Genomic DNA, 25381 nt, shown 5'->3' with positions numbered 1-25381 from the left:
TCAGGGTGGTGAGATTGAGTCCTGTATTGAGCTCTGCACTGACAGCATGCAGCCTGCTTGGAATTCTCTCACTCCCTGTGTCTCTGCAACTCTCTCTCTCAGTAAACAAACAAACAAACATTCTTAAAAGAAGATTCCAACCTATGAATGTTGTAGGGACACAAGCATTCAGACATAGCAGTGTGTTTTAGATATCTATTTACATAAGCTCCATGTATGTAGTAAATACTTCTTTTTCGCCATGACATTCTCAATAGGTCCTATTAAATCAGGCAGAGAACAATCATACAGACACTGTTTATGGAAGGTAAGATGTTTGATTGTGAAGGAAAGAATGCATTTTGAATTTTTACCACACAAATAATAGATGTTCCCAAAGAAGTACCTAGACAAAAAGGAGTAGGTTTGATAAAATATGAAAAAAACTAATCCCCAACTAAACCAAAACCTAAGTTTTGTATCGCCGAGAAAAAAAGGTTGTATTGCGAAGCCATTTGGGAAAACATACTGTATATTTTATCTCCATAGGTCCCCATCATGATGATTTTAGATGGATTCATTCATCTAGTTGAAACTTGAATGTCTGCTCTGCGCCAGGCACGGCTCTAAATTCTGTGAATACTGTCACAAAGGAAACAGAGTCACCACCCTCACGGTGCTTATATTCTCATGGAGTGAGATGAACATATAAATAGTAGACAAATTACGTAGTGTGTCATAAGTAATCAGTGCTGTGGAAAAATCAAGAAGGGTGAGGATGTTGGGAGTATCAGGGGCAGGAGAAGGCTGGCTGGGTCATTTAGACAAGTGAGGACACTGATAAGGTCTTAACTTAGTGGAAACCCCAGGAAGGGCAGTACTAAGTCATGCAGTTATGGGGTGCAAGGGGCGATTGGTTTAGGCAAAGGGGATAGCAGATTCTGAGATAAGAATGTGCCTTTCAGGTGAGAGGCACAGTCCCGGCTGGGCTGGAAGCCAGCGAGGTGCCCCAGTTAGTGGTTCCTGTGAGTTTCTGATAGACCCCCCCGCCGTAGACCTGGTGGACAAGAGGAAGCACCAGTTAACATTTAACTTGTTTGCAGTGACCTATAAGCGTGGGAAGAGATGCTTAGCTGGTTTAGAAAGCAAACAAACATCAGAATAATTTTGATTTGGGGCCTGAGAAATTAACAAGATAGAGTACACATCGTGCTGATGCAGATATAGGAAAATGAGCCATAGTGCATTCAGCTCAGGGGGAGTGCACATTCAGACAATTTTTTGAGCTCTACCCTACATAGAAAATTCGAATTTTAATGCTTTTGACCCTGTCATTTTAGTTCTGAGAGTTTATTCCAATAGTATTATCAGAGAGCAACTTAGAGATATACTTAGGAGGAAAATTTTATTATAAAATTGCATAAGATAACACATTTGCAAATTACTGAACTTAAAAAAATACATTCTAATCCATCCATTAAATTCAATATTAGGCAGGGGCACCTGGGTGGCTCAGTCAGTTGGGCGTCCGACTTCGGCTCAGGTCATCTTCTCACAGTTCGTGGTTTGAGCCCCGCGTCGGGCTCTGTGCTGACAGCTCAGAGCCTGGAGCCTGCTTCGGATTCTGTGTCTCCCTCTCTCTGGCCCTCCCCCACTCACACTGTCTCACTCCCTCTCTCAAAAATAAACATTAAAAAAATTTTTTTAGTTCAGTATTAGGCAGCCATCAAATGTGGAAGCAATCTCTGGCAGAGACAGTCAAAGGGACCCAATATCTGCTTTTCCCCATTTCTTAAGAGAAACTCCCAGGGGTTTTTTGCTAGGAATTTGACACATGGAATAAATACTTCATTTCTCAACTTCTGCGCAGCTGTGAGTTACTTTGGACCCAGTGGTGGTTCTTGGTTTATAGGAAGAGAAGACTTCCTGAAAGGGAGGGGGCCTGTGTCTGCTGGTTCTTCCTCTTTCTTGCTGACTAGGCTGCACTTTTTTTGACCTTAAGAGGTGTAGCTCCAACAGCTGGAGATGTGACCTTCAGAATATAAGGGGCTGAGTGAAAAGGGACAGGAAGGAGACTCTACCCAGCCCCCAGTCAGCCCTTGATCGCCTTCCCCCACCCTCTTAAGCTTAGGCTATGTATATTACTGATGCTTCACATCTCCCTTTAATCCTAGATGGTAATTTTGAATCAACACAAGTGCAGGTCATAGAGTATCTTACACAGTTAGCTTTCTAAATTCATCTGTGAGTTTGTGTATGTAGAGAGAGAGGAAGTAAGACCACAGGATGGAAGAGAGAGAACATAAATCATTTCATGGAACTTGATTTTCACTTCCCTCTTTGTCACTTTCAGTTCTAAAGGGATATTTTTACATAATCTCCATGTTCTCAAGATTCAAACAAAATAAAGTTTTTTTTGTTTTTTTGTTTTTGTTTTTTTTAGTGATTATACACATTGGCTTTCATCTATAGTTTGAAAGTTAATGAGTATACAGATGCAGATATGTATGGGTACTTTTTAAAAAAAATCAACATTTTGATAATAAAAACATAATACTAAGAAATAAATTCACACTGGCCTTTGTATATGTTTTTAGGAGAACTCATAAGTGAACTCAGGGACAAAGATTTTTCACATTCTAGGAATCAAAAAAAAATACTACTTGTAGTTCATTAAAAAATATTATCAAAATATCCTATGGCCGAGTTAGAAATGAGTCAAAATAAATGAGAATTCAGTCTATAATGTAAATGTCCCAAGTCAAATGTTAGTAATAGTCTTCCAAATGGAGAGTACGTGAATGATCCTTTATAACAGAGAAGAGTTTATCCCGACAGTATGATCTTTGCCTAATACCAGGACACCTATTAATGTAATCACTTATTCATTAAATATTTATTAAATGTTTTTCTATACTTAAACTTTGTTTTGCAATGAAAATGTTTTACCCTTACAATAACGTGAGAAAACAAACAAAATTTTTTTAAAATGTAGTAAGTACTAACTCAGCAACAATATGACATTGATTTTCACTTGGCCTTGGTTGAAGGTGGGCATTTGGGAAGTTTTGTATAAAAATATTCACGAGCAGACATTGCCCTTTTGAAGTAGTAGATTCGTCGAGTACATAATGGCCCAGTTTCCCTGGAAAAGTAGAGAGAAGGAAACATAAGGAAAGGGGTTATAGGAGGTAAGGCATAAACAGAACTGATGCCTACCATGAGTTGTGCCTTCACAAAAGGGCTATGGGCCTGTCACCCCCAGAGGGGGAGGTCCGCACTAGGGTCTCATTGCCTCGGTGCACACCCAGCAGCCTCCAACTGACACTGTGGTATAGGCAGTCCTCATCACAAACACAGGAGGAATGAAACTCAGCCAAACTGACTTCCCTGGGAGGACGCCTCACGCCAGCTGTATATGAACATCCAGTTTTTTTGTGCAAGCTTCGGAACTAAATATCTTCCACTCGGTAGGTAGGTCCTTGAGAGACATTAAGACTGGAGGGAAACATTAGACTTACAATTTCTTAAAATTTCATATGAAACCAGGGTTTTCCCAAGGGTCATTAAGAACATGGGGACGATGGGAATGCAAGCTGGTGCAGCCACTCTGGAAAACAGTATGGAGGTTCCTCAAAAAATGAAAGATAGAGCTACCCTATGACCCAGCAATTGCGCTACTAGGCATTTATCCAAGGGATACAGGTGTGCTGTTTCGAAGGGACACGTGCACCCCCATGTTTATAGTAGCACTGTCGACAATAGCCAAAGTATGGAAAGAGCCCAGATGTCCATCGGTGGATGAATGGATAAAGAAGATGTGGTGTATATGTATACAATGGAGTATTACTCGGCAATCAAAAAGCATGAAATCTTGCCATTTGCAACTACATGGGATGGAACTGGAGGGTATTATGCTAAGTGACATTGGTCAGTCCGAGAAAGACAAATATCATATGACTTCACTCATATGAGGACTTTAAGAGACAAAACAGATGAACAGAAGGGAAAGGAAGCAAAAATAATATAAAAACAGGGAGGGGGACAAAGCATAAGAGACTCTTAAATATGATGAACAAACAGAGGGTTACCGGAGGGGGTGTGGGAGGGGGGATGGGCTAAATGGGTAAGGGGGCATTAAGGAATCTACTCCTGAAATCATGGTTGCACTATATGCTAACTAATTTGGATGTAAATTAAAAAAAAAATTAAGAATTATGTTGAAAAAAAAAAAGAACATGGGGACAGGACAGTACTAGGCAGCTACACCCTGTCACTGTCCTCCATTCTGTCTGTATTTGACACACAGGCTCTGAGCAGGGAGCTCCCAAGTCCACTTCTTGGAAGCATTTACCTGAGATGCTGTGTATGAGTTTTAATTCCCAGGGAAGAGGTAGAAATATCGTGTCATGGAGAGTCTCTCAATCGTGGGCATCTGGGTAATTATATTTGGAGTCTCAAATGAATATTGAACCTAAGGCAGGAAAGAAAATCTTTAGATACTTCCTAAAAGGGAAATCTGGACTTCTCTCTCAGGAGTCACAGAATTTGTGGTATGTTTTAAGGCTGTGGCCAGGGGGGTATACACAGAAGAAACATTTAGCTTTTCCTTGGCTATAGTACATCCATGCATGATGGAGTATCCTCAAGCATTTTCTGAATAAACAAGGCCATCAGAATCAGAGAAACTCACACTGGTTCCATGCAATATTTCCCCAAAACCTCCTCTTTAAACAAACGTGGAGTACAGGAAGGAATGCCAAGATGGCCTAAGAGCTTTCAGGATTCCCCACCCACCCACCCACCAAAAAAAATTGGGAATGGTTGCACAGTGATGACGTTGAAAAAAACAGAAGACCTGTACCTTTCGGAAAATCTCCTCCAAATGATGACAACAAGAATACATTTTGAAGTAGCGGATAAGATGGGAAATGAAGACAGAGCCATCTGTGTTCAGTCTCCAGGAAACGTTATCTGCAAAGAAAAGGTATTAAAATACTGGCAGATGTGGCCTTTGTGTTGTGTGTGGAAGACTCTTAGAGTCAGAGCTTTTGGGCATAGTTTGATTTTAGTGCTTTGGAGGAGAGAGAAAGGCAAAGCTGGGACCTCCAGTGTCCCCAGGAGGCCCAGAGAAAACCATCATGGACTCTCAGTCATCAACCCTGTTCACGCTCTTAGAGCCAAAGTTACCTGCCTCGGACTGCAAGTAGTGGAAAAGAAACTAATTCCTGTCGTGCCATTCTGGACCTCCTCTTCGTCTGTTCTGTTTTCTCCTGGAATATTTTGCTCGTTTTTTATCGTGACCATCTCTTGAGCTACCACTTTTTGTGACCATTGCAGTGTGATCAAATCTCTCCCATCGTCAAAAAGCTAATAGTCTGATGGTCACTTTATCTGCAGCTCCCTTCCTGTTCCTTCCTCCTTTTAATGGTTGCATTCCTCAGGTTTGTCTCTCCCCATCGTCTTCACATCCTCCGAGCCCTAGCCCGCTCACCCGTCTGCTGTCTCCCCCCACCACCCTGACTTTACCAAGTCACTTTCCCCAAGGCCATTCATGGCCTCCACGTCATTCAATCTCATGGTCACTCGCTGGGTTTCACCTGATCTCTCTCATTCAAATCAGAAACTGGCCATAAGTCCAGTGGAGGCTTTCTTGGTCACACTGACCACACATACATACCCTTACTTTTCTTTCTTATGCCCTGATAGGAAACTTCCTGAGCCCAACTTGCAAATACTCTGCCTCCCAGCTTGACCTCTACCATCCACAAGCCTCAGCTTTGGGATCTCGTCTCCGTCTGTTCTCTGCTCCTGTATAATTTCATCCATTTTTAGACTACGAGATATAATTCTCAGCCACCACCTACCGAATCCTGGTGCCATTCTCTTTTCTGAGGTACACAGCTTTGTAACTCTCTCTGTTTCATCTGGAAATATGCCAAAGGCATCTCACACTTTCTGGCAGGATTCCCGTTTTAATGAACGCACCATGACCATCCCTTGAGTCCTCTGTGTCATCCCTTCTTACTCACCTGCCACATCCTCCCAACACTGGGTCCTAGACGTTTTATACACTAATTCCTTCTGGATTCAACAGCTGTGTCTTCCCGAGACTGCCGTTACCAGCTGTGGCCAGTAACCCTGCAGTAGCGTTTTAACCCGCCTCCTGTATTTCCTGCTGTACTGTAATCCATTCCCCACAGAATCCCCGGAGTAGTTATATAAAAATGATAATCTTACCATTTCATTGCTTAAGTTTTCACCAAAACTTCCTATTACTATTAGTATAAAGTAATATTAGTAATAAAGTATGTAAACAGAAAAGATCAAATCCTTCCCGAACCTATCAGGCCCCAAATCGCATGACCCCTCCTGACCTCTCCAACCTCCCTCTCAGCACTGAGCCCCAGCTCTGTGCTCCAGATATACTGGCCCAGTTTTCCAGGCTCCTTTCTTTCCCAGGTCCTCTGTGCTTTTTCTGTCTGGAATGTTCCTCGCTTACCCTTGACATAGTTAACTCCTTCATCTTTCAACACGTTTTTCCTCAAAGCACTTAGCACAGTCAAGAGACAGTCAGTATCTACTTGTGAGACGTGGGTGTATATTTTCCCCTGAGTTAACCTCTGCCTCTCTGCTCCGACCATATGCTCCGTGAGGTTCAGTAAGCACATCTGCTTCACTTGTGGATCCTACACCCTGTGCTCACTCCACCTTAGCGGGTCGTTATGTGTGCAAAAATGAATGCAAGAACTTTTCATGTTACACTTCATTTCCTTAAGTAAGTTAAAGAGTCTCTTAGATACATACCAGCCCATATATGCCTTCTTAACTTCCTTTAATTGCTAAAAGTACAGAGCTCTTCTTTCAAATAAAGTTTTATTTAAACTCCAGTATGTAAAACAAAGAGAAGTATGACTGTTCCAGGTACGGAGTGGGTGTTCCCTGCATAGCCTTTTCCTGTCAGACGACACTCAGAGGGTCCTCCAGTCCCTTGCTGCTCATGTGTGGCCATAGGCGGACAGCACTAGCCTCACCACAGGGTGTTTTGAAAGGCACCATCTCGCCACCCCCCCAGACCCACTGAATCAGAACGCTGCCTGTAATATCGTTCCAAAGGGATGTCTGTGCACATCGCAGTTTGTAATCACTGCAGTAGAGGACTTATAACTGTGGCTTCGTAAACAAGATTCTTGAAATTGCCCTGGTTCTCTAAATCACCCCAATGTCGTGGGTGACTGTTAAATAGATTTTCTGCAGGTTTGACCACGATCAGCTCGGTATATCTTGTGTTTCTATCTCCTACTTTGTCTTTGCTGCCAAAGGAGGATTTTCAGTCTTGGCTGCATGATGCTGAAGTCAGGCATTTGAATATTAACTAATTTTTTTTAGATTAGAGTCAAATAATAATGTAAGAGGTTCTGGAATGTGTAAAGAAAGTACTACAGTTTTACTGATTACCTGTTTAATTGCTAGCAGGTGATGAGGTGGGCCAAATCATGTGCCATTGCTGTCTGAACAAACAAAAACAACTCTGATTTATAGTTAGACTATTGTAACACTGGATCCTCATAAAACTCTGGTTTATTTTGAATGTTTCCTCCAAAATGAAGACTTCTAGCTTTCTAGTTATAAAAACCTCCGTATTTTAAATCTATTCTCTGCCTAAAATCTATCATGAAGGAAGAGATGTTTTTCAATCAGCAATCACATAGGATCACAGCCAGGCCTGTGATCTGGAAACTAACAGGAGATCGAGAAGCTTCTCTCTGAAGTCACTTACGTGGAGTCGAAGATTTGAAAGCGATGAAGTCCTTCTCCACATGGGTCTTTTGTACGGCATCACTGAAGATGTAGGGTGCTGAGGGCTGGTTTTCCGGCCATGCACAGGCTTCTCCCACATCTGTCACCCAGACGGCCCCGTTGCCTTCTGGGAGAGACACGCTTGTCTTACAAAAGATGTTACAGACACACACAAAATGTCTCTTAACCCTTATACCTTTACTTCAATACATTTCCATCTGGAATTTATTAAAAATGCCAGTATCTTCCTGATAGAAAAATTGCCTCACTGACTGGGAACTACACAGAGGCCACTTAAGTTTAGTAGAACCTAGTCCCAGATGATCGGGACACGTGCTGTTATTCTAGTGCACTTAACACTTGTTCAACGACGATACAGGCTTCGTATCTTTCTGGAGCAGGTCCAAGTGCTGTTCTACAGTGTGGTTTCTCTCCCTCAGCCCTGGGAAGGCGAAGGCTGGACACCAGGCTAATCACAGAAAAAAGCGGACGGCCACCCCCTGCGTCCCCCAGCTCCAACTCACTGCCTCGGCAGGCCTGCATGATGATGACCTTCGGTTTGTCTTTTAGGTTCCTGCAGTTGCGATTGTTGAAAATCTGGAAGATGGTGTCGTCGTGAAGGACATCTGGCTCTTCCTCCCTGTGCTTTGTCCCACAGATCCCGTCCAGGATGCCGTGTGACATGAACACGAGGAACGTGCTGTCTGAGAAGCGGTGCTCTGGGCGGGTGGCAAAGTGCTTCAGCTCGACCTTCATTTCCTGAAAGAGTTTCCAGACTTACCACCTGGGAGCTGTCTGTGTCTACTTTGTGCTCACACAGTACATGGACTTTACACGCACACACGCAAGAGGGAGAGAGAGACAGCAGAAATGGAGTGATCAGACGATTTGGACAGAGTGGAATTGTACGAGAAATTACATATGTAATTTCATATGTATGTTCTGACATACAGCCAGAAAGCTGGATGTATAGAATGGAAAAGCAGGGTTTTTTCATACAGCGTGTAGCCCGGTGGTGTTCAGTAGATCCTTAGACTGAGGGAGACGCTAGGAGGTGGAGTACAGGGAGGGACACGTGAGGTGACGGGTCTCCTGCCAAAGGCTTTGCTTTTCACAACTGTGTTACAGGCTGCAGTTGCCCTGAGTTTTCATTAAACAAAGAGTGAGACAGAGACAGAGACGGAGGGACTGTTTCCACTGGCGTAGAGACGTGAACAGATTCCTTGCTAGGTTTAAAATGGTTTGTCTAAAGCCTCCCGTGGTATTTTTTTGGACGAAGCCAGAATCACAACTTCTTCTGTGTATGTATGTGTGCAAAACTTGTTTTGTTTTGTTTTTTAACCGCCTACTTGGCTTCACATTCAGACACACGATACTGAAATTATAAAGGCCTCAGAGTGGTGTCTCACATAGACTATCAAGTGATGGGTGTCTCCCAAACTGAGAGCATTAGCAAGAGCCAGCCTGTTTAGTGAACTACTGCCATCTAGGTCTTGGCCTTCAGAGTGTACGTTGGGAGAGGCTGCGGTGCAGGATGCCTATTCTAGAGAAATGCAGTTTCTGTAACGTGCGCTCCGTTCTGACAGCCGCCAAGGAAGAAGTCCAGGAAGGAGATGAAAGGAGGGACACTCATCCCAACTCATCCCACTCTCTGGGGCCATTACCTGAGCGGTGAGATTTTCCTTTATAACCACTGAATATCCAAGGTTCTCCAGCAGATCTCGCATCCCCGAAATGTCCTTTTCACAGCCTTCTCGCTCAGAAAGATAATCGAATGTTCTGTTGCAAATGATGAGAGCCAGGCGCATTCGGCTCTTCTTCTCCATCACTGGATAGATCTGCAGTTAACCGACACAGAGTGAGTTGCACCCAGCCTCCCACTTTTGCCTCCAAATCCTATGCAAAATAGGCCCTTACAATTAGAGATTGGATGGCTGGAGGACTTGGGGATGGAACTAGGGATTCATGAACAAGGCACCAGACAGACTAAAAACGTGTAGTAGTTCTGAGTACACGCTCCGGAAACCTTGCTTCGGTTCACTGGTGGCGAGGAGTTTAAAGTATGTTTGAGGACGGGATGAAACAGACAGGAAATCTGATGTAAGGGCCCCTTAATTAGATAACATGATTGAATAGCATCCTGTGCCTTTGGGGCTGATCCTAAGGCATCTGTAGCAAGAACTGAAATTTCCAGTGAGTTCCATGTTGTTTGAGTGGACAACCTTGTGTGCCCTTATTCCAAAGTATATTACCTCATGTGCCATTATTGTCTTTGGTTCCTTAAAATGGATACAAGGACAAAGCTTCAGCACATTGATTTGGGAAGCCTGGGTTACCTGAAAAACTACAAGAGAAAAAATTACTCATTAAGGAGTAGCACCCACTGTCTGGCAGTCATGAGGATCTTTTCACCGGGCTCTCATTCTTAGGAAATGCTCACCGCCATCCCTTCAAAAGGCTTAATAAAACAACAACAAAAAAATCATTTTGTATTACAAATGACAAAAAGAGAAATCTTCATACTACCATCTTTCTTTCTGCTTCTTACTGACCCCACGGACAACTTTTGTTTTTGTCAGTGGTCATGGCATTGAGTAACCTTTCAATCCCCATGCGTTAGTCTCACACAGACATAGTACCTAAGAATTGGAAGGAAGCCTAATGTTCATGTGGCCTGGTCAAGTGATTATTCAGTTATTTAACTCCACTAAAATATCCCTACTGTGCACATTATTACCACCAGTGCAGTGTCTCCACTAACAGAGACCCTGCAGAATTCTAAAGCATTTTGACCAATTCTGAAGATCCTGGAGTGTGAGCTTTCAAAGCACTGGTGTATATAGTTCCTGCATTGGAACCATCAAGACAAATGTCTCCTTGCTTTTCCCATGAAAGCTCACTAATACTTCTACGGCTTCTCTCCTCGTGTTTCGATCACTTTATGTAAATGTGCCCCTAAAAACTCTGATGATAATAATAGCTCTTAATTGTGCTTGCTGTACGGTCGGCTTCATTAGGACAGGGAAGATGTGTTTAATCTCTGTATTTCCTATGCCTAGAATGATTATCTGGCACAGATGAAGAGCCTACAACCACTTATTAAGGAGTAGTTACCTTCCAATACTTGAAAATAGCTACCAGGCATCTTTCCCTTTTCTTGTTGTAGTTTTCCCGTAGGGAAACAAGCCTTCCGGTCCTTCCAATATTGCTGGGTAAGAACAATTTCATCTTCTGAACCAACAGGTCTGTTCGTTTTCCCGCACGTCTGCCCACCTTCTGTCCTTCCCCTCCTGTGACAAAGGACGGCACATTCTTCCTCCTGGCTGAGGGTAGAGACTGTACTTACGTTCCCGCTCGATTTCCTCTCACCTGCGAGAACTGTACTCGGGTGATTCCTCGTCCCCGTCTTCTGCATCATCTGTACCCCTTCTTGCCCCTGCTGTGCTCTCCCTGCTGGCGTATCACATGCCTTGATATCCCTTTATCTGTTACGCACTCTGCCCCTGCACTTGGTGTCCCATCCAGCTATTGTGTTTCCCCGCTCTGCTTCTCAGTACAATTCGTTAAAGGTGGCATCTCTTTTCACTATTTTCATCTCTCATTCTCTTTTCTTCACGCGGTAGACACTGACTGTCATTTTCAACACTTAAATGCTTGAGATTGAGGTCACCACTGGCCATCTGTTGCTTCTTGAGCATTCAAACGTGGTTGAGCACACCTTCCTCCTTGAGCAGGGTTCTCCAGGCTTCAGAGGCTCTGCATGCGGTAACCGTCCTCTATCAAGCTGGATGCCCTTCGCCAGCCTTGTGCTTCCTCCACGCCTCCCAGAGTTGGGTCTTTCTACATTGAACCCTCTAAGATGTTCTGTCAGCATCTCTCCCCAGGTGGCCTCTTCCAGACACGTCATCCTAAATACTGTCTACATGCTGCTGAATCCTGAGATTTACTCCCGTGCCTGGTCCCCCTGTGAACAACGCGGCTGAATCTACCTGTGTATTCAACATGTACCCTTGGATGTGATCCAGGCAACAAAGTAAATGTGTAGAGAGAAGGACTCCTGATATTTGCCCACTCCTACAAATAGGTTTTTCCTCAGATTTCTCTCTACTACAAGTTTTTTGCTATCTCAGTTCCTCACACCCTTCACCTAGTTGCCTACCCAAAACACAGAATCATCCTTGGTTCCTCCTCTTCCTTATTTAGCCCACAGCCAGTCCAGGATAGTTTTTGTTGACTCTCTATCCCAGAGAGCTCCAGATTTGACTACCTGAGATCTTCCCTACCATGACACCAGCTGAAAGCTATGATCTCTTAACTGAAACATTTGAACATATTTGACCTTTCTGATGCTATGCTGGTTTATCACTCCTCCACCTAAAAACTTCTAAGGGCCTTTCTATTGCAAATACAATCCCGATACTTTCCCACTTTCTAAAAGGCTCTAAATAGTATGGTAGCTCCAAGCTGAGATCCTAACAGCTCCTTCTACCACGTCCCTCCTAATCTCCTACTCTCCCATCAGATTGATCTTGGGACACGGCAAGACCATTTCTGACTGAGAGCTCTTGGGATTGTTTCCTCCTTCCCTGCAAAGCCTTGGCCTCAGAGTATGACACATCCCGTCCCAACTGGTCACATTGTCCCGAATATCACGTCAGATGAGTTCTCATAGCTCTTCATCCTGGCCCACATACCTCGCCTCTTTTCTCTTCTCCATCCCCTGAATTACGCTTGTATTTTGGTCATTCTTACTATATAAATACCTTCACTGCACTGTAAACTCCATAAAAGCAGGATCTTTATTTATCTCGCTTCCTGCTATAAACACAGTGATTAGAACAGCATATATAGGTTTTTAGCTAATATATGCATATATATATGGATATCTGAATAGATAAGACAGTGAATAAAGATGGCAAAATGTTTATGCCTTTGTAAGCTTGTCCAGAGCTCGTGAAAACATGCTAATCAAAACACAACAGCACTATCACTCCTTTCTAGACACTACGATTCTCGGATGTGGTTCAGTAAGTCATCAGTTTCTTTAGTGATCACACGGTATATGTGACCAGTCTTGTTGTGCTTTTCTTAACGTGTTTCTTTTCCCTTTTTTTATTTTTTTACATTTTATTTATTTTTGAGAGAGAGAGAGAGAGAACAAATGAAGGAGAGGCAGAGAGACAGGAAGACACAGAATCCGAAGCAGGCTCCAGGCTCCGAGCCATCAGCACAGAGCCCGATGTGGGGCTCAAACCCACAAACTGTGAGATCATGACCTGAGCCAAAGTAGGACACTTAACCGACTGAGCCACCCAGGGGCCCCTTAGCGTGTTTTTCTTAACCACTTCCTTGTTCTATTTGCAGTTGTTAGTTGATCTCTCTTTGATGTTTTATGCATCTTTATAGATGTTATTAATCAATCTCATTTAAAAATAGGAGTCTCAGAAAAGTTGAGGTAATTCCACCGGGGAACGTGGTTAGTCAAGGGCAATGATGGGCTCAGTGCAGAGATGGCTTGTGTTTTATTCCAGCTCTCTTTCTGTTGCCCAGTAGGGACTTCTCTGTCTGCCTCAGCTCATCTAGTGTCACCACATGTCCATGACGCTGCCTGTCCTAGGAGAACCCATGCCTACGACCCCCAGCCTTCTCTCCCAATTCATGATCTTCACTTTCACTTCCAGATTCTCAGAAGATGGAGAGCAGGGATGTAAGTGTTGACCTTGCTTGTGACCTGGGGGTTGTGAGGAAGTCAGAAATAACCCAGAGTTTCTGGGGCACCTGGGTGGCTCAGTTGGTTGAGCATCCAACTTCGGCTCAGGTCATGATCTTGCACTTTGTGGGTTTGAGCCCGGCGTTGGGTTCTGTGCTGACAGCTCAGAGCCTGGAGCCTGCTTCCGATTCTGTGCCTCCCTCTCTCTCTCCCCTTTCCCTCCTTGTGCTCTGATTCTCTGTCTCTCTCAAAAATAAATGAACATTAAAAAAATGTTTTTAAATAAATAAATAACCCAGAGTTTCAGAACTGATCTCAGTGGTCTTTCCCCTGTGACTTAGGGCCTCTGTAATGTAGGGCCTTATCCTGAGTGAGCTTTGAGTGTTTCTAAGAGCCATTTGGTTTGGTGGCTTCCACTATAGGGAGAGCCAATGCCTGGGCTGACAGCATTTTTCTTTTTCTTCACTTTGTTCACATTTACTTCAGATTCCAAAGTGGAATGAAGAAGAAGTTAAATATCAATGCTCTTCTCTGTAGATCATTTGCAGAGATGGTAACTGAAAATTCAGGTTTCCTAGCTCTTTACTGCAGGGCCTGTGGACACCTCTAGAGGTCTGAAGGTTTTCATTGTGGTGTGAGATTTGAAGGCACTTACCTGTTGAGGAGGAAAATGACTTGATTTTGCCAGATTCATCCTTCTCATCTTCATCAAGAATTTCTGAAATAATCGAAAAGAAGATTTGTTAGCAGACCTAAGTTTCTAGAACCTCCATACTCGAAACTCTTTCCCTTGCGATCACAAGTAAATGACTCTGTTCAGCGTGCGCCTTCCCTATGAAGCATGGGAATTTGGCTCGTTTTCTAAGCTCCAGCTTTGCTTCTTAAGGCCTGTGACTTTATGCCAAGTGAAGGAGGAGGCAGAGGTTCCGTGAAACAACGAAGGGCTCATTATGCTCCTGCTCATGTGATTTCAGGAATAATCAAATTCTTTAATCACAGTTTTCTGCAATGGCATTTTTCGTTCTGAGGAAGGGAAGGGCACATCTCTGTAAAGTTAGTCTTTGAGTAACGACAGAATAATCCCAGAAGGATGTTGCAGGCTTTGAGAATATCCTCATGTGTATATTATAGAGAGGGACAGCAAACTGTGGCCTACAGGCCAAACTCCATCCACACCAGTGTTGGCCAATAAAGCTTTATTGGAACATACTCACGCTCACTTTGTACTTATTGTCTATTGCTAATTTTATGCCACAGCATCAGATTGGAGTTACCGTGACAGAGAACGTTTGGTCGTAAATGCTTAAAATGGTGACGCTTGACCCTTCATGGAAAAGTGTGCCTCCCACACTTCAAAGACATATCGATGCGCCACGGGCCCTTACGTTCCCTCTGTACTCCTTTAACAAAGACAGATCTAGGTGCTCAGAGATTTATTCCTTGGGCTAAGCCACACGTGAGCAGACGATGGTGGATTTTTTGTTTCTATGGAACATTTCACATCTGGGAATAGGTCTCGAGTCCACAGCGTATGGCCAGTGTCCCACAGACTGGCTAAAGGCTGTCCCAGAATTTCCTAGAGCCCGAGCACCATTTACGCATTGAACAGACGTTAACTCAGCACCTATTATGTGTCAGGAGCTCGGGCTACCTTCTGGACAAAGCCGACACAGATCTATGCCTCATGGAGTTTATGTGTTAGCGGGGGAGACACGGCACAGTGACTGAGAGAGGTTATGGAATGATTGAAGGTGACAGATGCTGAAGAGAAAAGAAAAGGTGCAGCAGTATAAAGTGATTGCAGATGCTGGCAGAGGGTCTGGGGCGGACCGGGACATTTTACAGTCTTAAGTATGATAGGCAGAGAGGGCACTAGACATGTGGATAGTTGATTCTCCACTTGCAAATAGAAATAAGAACACAGAGACCGCATAAGGAGAGCAGATACCAATGAGTTACCTGTCCTTTGACTTCAGATACTCACTTATAGTCGCCTCGCTCTTGGAACTGAAGAAATGGTTCTTTAGCATTTTGCCCACCATTTGAGTTTTCTCAGTGAGATCACCAACCAGGCCTTCAGTCTTATCCACAATGACATTCACTGTTTCCCCTAGTGTTTGTATCTCTCGTTCTTTTAACACCTTCTTTTCCTTCAAGTCCGCAAAAAAGGTACCAAGCATGCCATGAGCAATCCCTTTTTTGTCATTGACCAGATCTTGGGGTGATTTCTTGTCTGTGAGAACAATAAGATTTTAAGTATGGAAAGGACTTTGGATGTCTGATTCTAGGCCCATGGGTCTCAAATTTTAAAATGCAAAAGTATCTGAGAGCTTGTTAAGCAGAGCTCCTGGAGCTCATTCCTAGAAATCTGGTTTGGTAGATAAGGTAGAGTTTATTATTTTTATTTCTGTCTATGTTTTTGTCAACTCTCTGTCCAAAGGTGCTCCAGATTTGACCATGTGACAACTTCCCTACTATGGCAACACCAGCCGAAAGCTATGATCTCTTAACTGAAACATTTGAACACATGTGACCTTTCTGATGCTATGCTGGTTTATCACTCCTCCACCTAAAAACTTCTAAGGGCCTTTCTATTGCAAATACAATCCCGATACTTTCTCACTTTCTAAAAGGCTCTAAATAGTATGGTAGCTCCAAGCTGAGATCGTAACAGCTTCTTCTACCACGTCCCTCCTAATCTCCTACTCTCCCATCAGATTGATCTTAGGACATGGCAAGACCATTTCTGACTGAGAGCTCTTGGGATTGTTTCCTCCTTCCCTGCAAAGCCTTGGCCTCAGAGTATGACACATCCTGTCCCAACTGGTCACATTGTCCCGAATATCACGTCAGATGAGTTCTCATAGCTCTTCATCCTGGCCCACATGCCTCGCCTCTTTTCTCTTCTCCATCCCCCGAATTACGCTTGTATTTTGGCCATTCTTACTATATAAATACCTTCACTGCACTGTAAACTCCATAAAAGCAGGATCTTTATTTATCTCGCTTCCTGCTATAAACACAGTGATTGTAACAGCATATGTAGGTTTTCAGCTAATACATGCATATATACGTACGGATATATGAGTAGATAAGACAGTGAATAAAGATGGCAAAATGTTTATGCCTTTGTAAGCTTGTCCAGAACTTCTGAAAACATGCTAATCAAAACACAACAGCACTATCACTCCTTTCTAGACACTACGATTCTCGAATGTGGTTCAGTAAGTCATCAGTTTCTTCAGTGATCACACGGTATGTGTGACAGGTCCTGTCGTGCTTTTTTTAACGTGTCTTTTTTAACCACTTCCTCCTTCTGTTTGTGCAGTTGTTAGTTGATCTCTCTCTGACGTTTTAGGCATCTTTATAGATGTTATCAATCTCCTTTAAAAATGTGAGACTCAGAAAAAAATTGAGTCTCAGAAGAGTTAAGATAATTCTACCAGGGAACGTGGTTAGTCAGCGGCAGTGATGGGCACAGTGCGGAGATGGCTTGTGTTTTATTCCAGCTCTCTTTCTGTTGCCCAGTAGGGGCCTCTCTGTCTGCCTCAGCTCATGTAGTGTCACCACATGTCCATGACGCTGCCTGTCCTAGGAGAACCCATGCCTACGACCCCCAGCCTTCTCTCCCAATTCATGATCTTCACTTTCACTTCCAGATTCTCAGAAGATGGAGAGCAGGGATATAAGTGTTGACCTTGCTTGTGACTGGGGGGGAAAGTGAGGAAGTTAGAAATAACCCAGTGTTTCTGAACCTATCTCAGTGGTCTTTCCCCTGTACTGTAGGGCCTTACCCTCAGTGAGGTTTGAGGGTTCACATGAGCCAGCAGGTTTGGTGTCTTCTACTATCGGGGGATCCATTTCCTGGGATGACTCAGCATTTTCCTCTTCTTCACTTTGTTCATTTTCTTCACTTTCTTCACTTTCATCTTCATATTCTGGAGTAGAATGAATGAGAAGTTAAATATCCTTGCTCTTCTCTGTAGATTATTTGCAGAGATGGTAACTGAAAACTCAGGTTTCCTAGCTCTTTACTGCAGGGCCTGAGGACACCCCTAGAAGTTTTTGTCATCGCATGAGATTTGAGGGCACTTACCTGTCGAAGAGGAATATGAGCCGCTGTTGTCAGAGTCATAATTCTCAATTTCATCAAGAATTTCTGAAATAATCGAAAAGAAGATTTGTTAGCAGACCTAAGTTTCTAGAACCTCCATACTTGAAACTCTTTCCCTCACGCTCACAAGTAAAGGACTCTGTTCAGCGTGCGCCTTCCTTATGAAGCATGGGAATTTGGCTCGTTTTCTAAGCTCCAGCTTTGCTTCTTAAGGCCTGTGACTTTATGCCAAGTGAAGGAGGAGGCAGAGGTTCCGTGAAACAACGAAGGGCTCATTATACTCCTGCTCATGTGATTTCAGGAATAATCAAATTCTTTAATCACAGTTTTCTGCAATGGCATTTTTCGTTCTGAGGAAGGGAAGGGCACATCTCTGTAAAGTTAGTCTTTGAGTAACGACAGAATAATCCCAGAAGAATGTTGCAGGCTTTGAGAATATCCTCATGTGTATATTATAGAGAGGGACAGCAAACTGTGGCCTACAGGCCAAACTCCATCCACACCAGTGTTGGCCAATAAAGCTTTATTGGAACACACTCACGCTCACTTTGTACTTATTGTCTATTGCTAATTTTATGCCACAGCATCAGATCGGAGTTACTGTGACAGAGAACGTTTGGTCGTAAATGCTTAAAATGGTGACGCTTGACCCTTCATAGGAAAAGTGTGCCTCCCACACTTCAAAGACATATTGATGTACCACGGGCCCTTACGTTCCCTCTGTACTCCTTTAACAAGGACAGATCTAGGTGCTCAGAGATTTATTCCTTGGGCTAAGCCACACGTGAGCAGACGATGGTGGATTTTTTGTTTCTATGGAACATTTCACATCTGGGAATAGGTCTCGAGTCCACAGCGTATGGCCAGTGTCCCACAGACTGGCTAAAGGCTGTCCCAGAATTTCCTAGAGCCCGAGCACCATTTACGCATTGAACGGACGTTAACTCAGCACCTATTATGTGTCAGGGCTCGTTTCCAGGAGCTCGGGCTACCTTCTGGACAAAGCCGACACAGATCTATGCCTCATGGAGTTTATATGTTAGCGGGGGAGACACGGCACAGTGACTGAGAGAGGTTATGGAATGATTGAAGGTGACAGATGCTGAAGAGAAAAGAAAAGATGCAGCAGTATAAAGTGATTGCAGATGCTGGCAGAGGGTCTGGGGCAGACCGGGGCATTTTGCAGTCTTAAGTATGATAGGCAGAGAGGGGACTAGACATGTGGATAGTTGATTCTCCACTTGCAAATAGAAATAACACAGAAACAGGGGCGCCTGGGTGGCGCAGTCGGTTAAGCATCCGACTTCAGCCAGGTCACGATCTCGCGGTCCGTGAGTTCGAGCCCCGCATCAGGCTCTGGGCTGATGGCTCAGAGCCTGGAGCCTGTTTCCGATTCTGTGTCTCCCTCTCTCTCTGCCCCTCCCCCGTTCATGCTCTGTCTCTCTGTCCCCAAAAAATAAAGAAACGTTGAAAAAAAAATTTATAAAAAAAAAAAAAAAAAGAAATAACACAGAAGCAGCATAAGGAGCGCAGGTAACCAATGAGTTACCCGTCCCTTGACCCAAGATACTCACCTAAAGCCAGCTCGCCTTTGGGACCGAAGATACTTTTCACTAACATTTTTCCTACTATTCCCGATTTCTCATTGAGACCATCAATCAGGCCTTCAGTCTTATCCACGATGAGGTCCACTCTTTTCCCTAATGCACGTAACTCTTGCTTTGTTAACACCTTCTTTCCCTTCAAGTCCTCAATAAAGTCGTTCACCCTATTGCCGGCCATCCCCGTTTTGTCGTAGGGCCGGACCTTGGGGTGATGTCTTGTCTGTGAGAACAATAGGGTTTTAGGTATGGACAGACTTTAGATACTGGATTCTAGGCCCATGGGTCTCAAATTTTAACATGCAAAAGAATCTGGGAGCTCGGTAAATAGAACTTCCTCATTCCCAGAAATCTGATCTCCGTGATCAGGGTGGAGTGTGTTATTTTCATTTCTCCCAACGTCTCAGATCATGGCAAATCTCCTTGCCCAACGACCACACTTAGAGTAGCACCAGTCGCCTTCAAGATTCTGCTCTTTTACAGGTGGAGAAAGTGAGGCTCACAGAGAGAAAGCAGCCTCACTAACTAGCTTGGTGATGGCTGACTCAGTTCTATCTCGGTGTCACCTATGATCTCTTTACTTCCTGTCACTTTTATCACTACTCATTTAAAAAACCTGCCATCATCAATAGTGTACCAGTAAAGCACGGACATATTAGCATCTAGGAAAGGACCCCTGTTTGTGTTCCGAGGAAGGGCTGCAGGGTGACTCTGGCCTCAGAGACTGAGAGAACACAGTGTGGCTGGTTTGGTCCCTGCTGTTCATGAGAGGTCACACGGGGAGCAGAAGCATGGAGGAAATGAAATGCCCCATGGACGGCCCCTCACCCTGCTGAGGACACTCGTAAAACGGGTAAGAACTCTCAGTGTGAGTTCACAGAAAGGGCTAAAATCGCAGCAAAGTGTTAAGAAGATAGCTCCAGATTTTTTACATCTCCTTCCTTTTCCTAGAAGGTCTAACTTCTTGCCTAAAATACTTCGTCTGCTCGCGTACCTGCCACCGTGCCCTGAGCCCCAATCCCTTACGTCCCCAGGGTACCTCGCGAGTCCCCCTTGTCTCCCCCACTCCTCGTCCTCCTGTAATTCCCTCAAACACGGCCATCAGCGATGGAAAACTGGAGCCACTCACCGGCTGTTGCTGCTGAGGCTCTCTGGGCAGGAAAAGGAGTGAAAATGAAAGCAGCCTTCTATCTCTGCTCTTAATGGATTGGCTGCTGCTACCTAAATCTAACCGGGAAACTACAGCTTTTCAGGCTCCCTTGTCTTTGCAAAGAAAGAATTTGACCCGTCTTCTGATCTATACCTTCTTTCCTTTGAAAAACAGGAAGCAAAACCTGGCTTTTCTTTCTTCTGTCTCACAGTTGCTGCGTTCTGTGTTGCAGTGTATTTTTGACACAGTTAATAAGTCAAATAGACCCTCGTTTGTCTCAGTGCCATCTGTCAGCCACCCAGTGGCAGAGAGGCCTCACTGGACGGAGGTCCGCTCACCCCCTGAATGACGTGTGAGTTTGCGTGGTTTAACTGGAGCCGGAAAGTGACACACAGGGGTACTCCCTGTCACTGTTTTTAAAAACCCAGATGAGCGATCTTTTTTCTTCTCTTGTTCCTCATCTGCCCGCTTGTCAGTTCTGGAGAAAATGTATATATTTCTCTTGGTTGACTCTTTTAGTTAAAATTAGAGTTTTGTTTTTTTTTTAACATGGGTTCGCAATTGCAATTAAGTAACACAGTTTTTATGAAATGAAATAAGATCATCTACCCAAATAGTCTCACACTACAAAGTAACCCCAGTATATGCTTAGCTCGCATCATTGAAAGTTTTGTTCCTGTGCTTGTAAAGAGCACTCAGTACAATACTGATTTTGTTGACGGCCTGCATCTCCAGTCTCTTTGAACCCTCTGCTCTGACTGGTAGCTCACCTACGACTTGGTCTTGCTGTCATCATGCGGTAAATGGACACCGCAACTCTCTGTGCCCGGGTCTTCAGAGGCATGGCACTGTTCCCCCTCTTGGACACCTGGGCTGGGTTGCTAGAAGATGACAGACGTCACGTGGAGAAGAGCCCAGTGGCCCCGGACAGGCCATCGGAGACCAGCTTCAGGCTTCCAAAGCCAGACGTTTTACTAATACATAAACGATCCCAGAAATGTCAGTAGGTTCCTAGCCTGTGTGCCGGTGATCTCAGACAAATGGAGAATCCCAGAGACGAGAAGGACCACACGGGTGACTGACCCACTGAGTTTTGGGACAGTTTGTTATTCCCCAATAGATAAACACATTTACCTCTAACTCTTCCCTCATCTTGTCAGTCATTTGCTTTTTACAGTTTCACAATGTATGACAGATATTTATAAGAATCAACACATTAGGTACTGTCTCAGTTTTTGACGTTAGAAGCATTTCCTAGTGATATTTGCTCCTCTTCCGGAAACCCTTCATTCATTTGCCTTCCAGATCACAAGCCTGTCTTCGTTCTCCCATGACGTCACTGGCTGCTTTTCTTGGTGAACTTGGCCAGTGACTTCCCATCTCAGGGCCTCTGCTCTGTCTGTCCTCCTTCATTCAGCAGCCTCAGGCAGCAGCTTGGTTTTTGATACCGTTTATACATAGGAGGACAGCACAAAAGTTTCCCCTCCAGCCCATGCCTGCCCCCTGAATGCCGGGCTCATATAGCCGGTATCCAATGGGCATCTATTTCACTGCCTACTAGATGTTTCAGTGCCCCCAAACCTACCCCCTGTTAGAATGTTTTCCATTTTATTCTTCTAGTGTCCAAGAGTAGAACATTTAAGTCCTACACTCTTTCTCTCATTTTCTCCAATTCTGTCGGCTTTACCTTCAGAACACAAGGATTGCCCTCTGCATCTGTCATCCAGATCTGGACTGCCCTCAACTCTGAATTTTTGCCATAGCCTTCCAAGTCCTATTTCTGGGTCTACCTTGGCCTCATCCTTCCCATTCTCATCTCCACCCGGGAGCCAGACTGATCTCGATAAAATGTAACTCTGACCATTTAATTCATTCATCCACTCAACATTGTCTACAGTTTTCTATCTTAGAGTACAAGTGGAAGGTCTTTTATAGCAATGGCACATTATATAGTCTGGACATGGTGAATTCCTTGATCTCATGTCCTAACTTTCCACCACTCCTCTTTGTCTGTGGATTTCCAGCCATCATCTCGTTGCTCCTGCTCAAACACATCAAGCATGTTCCTGTCTCAGCCCATTTCTCCTCGCTTTTCCCTCTGTCTGGAATGTTCTTCCTTCACATGTCCCATGATGGGCTCCCTCTCTACATCACGTCTACTCTGCTGATAAACTGTGTATTTATTTAGTTTCTATATATTCTCTCCCTGTTCCCTGTTAAAGTACAAGCTCCATAAGGAGAGGAACTTTGTTTTGTTCTCAGTGCCAAATGCCTGCCATATAGTCATTATTGAATATTTGTAGTTTTACTGAGTGAATGGATATTTTATTGATTTTGTGCATTTTAAAAAGTCCTGACCTTGGTTTATGCACCTTCTTTTTTTTATCATCTTTGAATTCACTTTTTAGTTTCATTTTTTAAGATTAATTTCTAGTTAGTTAACATACAGTGCAGTATTGGTTTCAGGTGTAGAAGTCAGTGATTCATCAACATACAGCACCCAGTGCTCATCACAAGTGCCCTCCTTTTTTTTTTTTTAATGTTTGTTTATTTATCTTGAGGGAGAGACAGAGAGCACAAGTGAGGGAAGGGCAGAGAGAAAGTGAAAGAGAGAATGCCAAACAGGTTCTGTCAGCACAGAGCCCCATGCCAGGCTCAAATTTACGAATCGGTAGATCATGACCTGAGCGGAAATGAAGAGTTGGATGGTCAACTGACTGAGCCACCCAGATGCCCCAGCAAGTGGCTTCCTAAATGCCCATCACCCATCTAGCCCATCCCCCACCTTCCATCAACCCTCAGCTTGTTCTCTGTTGTTAAGAGTCCTTTGTGTTAGGGGGTGACTCAGTGACTCAGTCGGTTGAGCATCTGACTTCGGCTCAGGTCATGATCTCACAGCTCGTGAGTTCAAGCCCCGTGTCAGGCTCTGTGCTGACAGCTCAGAGCCTGGAGCCTGCTTCAGATTCTGTGCCTCCCTCTCTCTCTGCCCCAACCCACTCGCATTCTGTGTCTGTCTGTCTCGAAAAGAAATAAACATTAAAAACAATTTTTTAAGGAAAAAAAGAGTCTCTTGTGTTTGTTTCCTTCTCTTCTCTCTCCCCTCTTCCCATATGTTCATCTCTTGTTTCTTAAATTCCACATATGAGTGAAATCATACAGTATTTGTCTCTCTCTGACTGGCTTATTTCACTTAGCATAATACATTCTAGCTCCATCCACATCGTTTCAAATGGCAAGATTTCATTCATTTTGATGGCTGAATAATATTCCAGTGTATACATATACCACATCTTCTTTCTCCACTCATCAGTCAGTGGATATTTGGGCTCTTTCCATAACTTGGCTCTTGTACATAGTGCTGCTATAGACATTTGTGTGCATGTACCCTTTGAATCAGTATTCTTGTATTCTGTGTGTAAATGCCTAATGCAGTTGCCGGATCATAGGGTAGTTCTATTTTTAACTTTTTGAGGAGTGTCCAGACTGTTTTCCAGAGTAGCTGCACCAGTTTGCATTCCCACCACAGTGCAAGAGGGTTCCCTTTCTCCACCTCCTCACCAGCATCCGTCGTTTCTTGTGTTGTTAATTTTATCCACTCCAACAGGTGTGAGGTGGTATCTTGGTGTGGTCTTGATTTGTGTTTCCCTGATGATGAGCGATGTTGAGCATCATTTCATGTGTATACTGGCCATCTATATGTCTTCTTTGGAAAAGTGTCTATTCATGTTTTCTGCCCATTTCTTACCTGGATCATGTATTTTTTGGGTGTTGAGTTTGGTAAGTTCTATTTAGATTTTGGATACTAACCCTTTATCAGATATGTCATTTACAAATATGTTCTCCCACTTCACAGACTGCCTTGTAATTTTATTGATTGTTTCCTTTGCTATGCAGAAGCTTTTTATCTTGATGAAGTCCCAGTAGTTTATGTTTGTTTTTGTTTCCCTTCATAGAGTTATATATCATGTCTTGATTCCCATTTAGGCAATCTCCATCCTCCTGAAACAAAATTGTTTTCTTAGCGATTCCTACTACTTCACCTTCCAAACAAAGTGTATAAATAACCTATTAAGTTCAATAAAATATGCTATTATGTTTTCTTTGTTGTTCTCTTGGGTTTATAGATTAATTTGGGTGGCAAATTGAAACCTTTATATTTTTTTGTCTTCTAATCAATGGGATTATATATCTCTCATAGTAGTTAAATCTTTTTTTATATACATATCACTCAGGGATTTTTTAAAATATGTTTTTGCATATATGCCTTGTGACTATTTGTTTAGGATTATCTTCAAGTGTCTTATGCTGGTCTCTTCTTATTGCAAAGAGAGGCTTTAAAAAAGCAAACACTTCCTGATTGTCTTTGGAATATAAGAATGCTGTTAAATTTTGTATACTGATTTGAACTCTTGCAAATCCAAGGAGTTTATTATTAATTGGAAGAGATTTTTAATGAATAAAATCATATTTTTCAAAAGCAGTAATGATTTTATTTCTTGTGTTCATAGTTTTTACTTTTGGCTTAATCGGCTTGGAACTCTAGTGCAAAATTGATTAGAAATCTTTTTTACTTGTATGTTATATAAAGATAATACTCAAATACTTCTGCATAAGAAGGTTACAGATTTTCTCATATTGTTTTTCCTCTATTTCTATTTTATTGGTAGGCTTTTTATTAAATATATGCGTTAGATTAAGGAATTGGCTTTCTTCCTGTTTTCTTAAGGTTTTAATTTTTAATCTTTTATTTATTTATTTTTTAATGTTTATTTTATTTTTGAGAGAGAGGGAGATGCAGTGTGAATGGGAGAGGGGCAGAGAGAGAGGGACAGAGAATCTGGAGTAGGCTCCAGGCTCTGAGCCATCAGCACAGAGCCTGATGAGGGGCTCAAACTCACAAACCTTGATATCATGACTTGAGCCAAAGTTGCTGCTCAACCGACTGAGCCAGCCAGGTGCCCCTATTTTTTATTATAAACAATTTCTGAATACTACAGAATGCCTTTGTAAACTTCTTAAAATCATTG

The 25381-nt window shown here is 43.3% G+C and overlaps 1 protein-coding gene and 1 long non-coding RNA gene across 8 annotated transcripts in view; one reads left to right on the top strand and one right to left on the bottom strand.

The window, feature by feature from the left end:
• LOC113596945 (uncharacterized) overlaps positions 1-25381 on the top strand; it is a 580975-nt gene that overhangs the window by 376397 nt on the left and 179197 nt on the right. The window lies entirely within an intron of this gene.
• LOC106976502 (caspase-12-like) lies at positions 1366-20604 on the bottom strand. 4 transcript variants are annotated; one of them, XM_015073936.3, is made up of 13 exons: positions 20334-20604; positions 19178-19427; positions 17586-17648; positions 17284-17427; positions 15474-15722; positions 14145-14207; positions 10032-10123; positions 9444-9617; positions 8304-8538; positions 7760-7906; positions 4844-4953; positions 4334-4453; positions 1366-3124 (listed from the first exon to the last, which is right to left on the bottom strand). In XM_015073936.3, the coding sequence occupies exons 2-12, from the start codon at positions 19383-19385 to the stop codon at positions 4355-4357; spliced, it is 1584 nt and encodes a 527-aa protein (XP_014929422.1). In that variant the 5' UTR covers positions 19386-19427; positions 20334-20604; the 3' UTR covers positions 1366-3124; positions 4334-4354. The 4 variants fall into 4 exon arrangements, with proteins under 4 accessions (XP_014929422.1, XP_053060156.1, XP_014929424.1 ...); XM_053204181.1 differs by having other exon boundaries at positions 1366-3477; positions 20334-20588; XM_015073938.3 differs by lacking the exon at positions 19178-19427 and having other exon boundaries at positions 20334-20585.

This window comes from Acinonyx jubatus, chromosome D1, assembly GCF_027475565.1.
Source record: "Acinonyx jubatus isolate Ajub_Pintada_27869175 chromosome D1, VMU_Ajub_asm_v1.0, whole genome shotgun sequence".
NCBI classification, from domain to species: domain Eukaryota; kingdom Metazoa; phylum Chordata; class Mammalia; order Carnivora; family Felidae; genus Acinonyx; species Acinonyx jubatus.
This window is presented reverse-complemented; position numbering and strand designations above follow the sequence as displayed.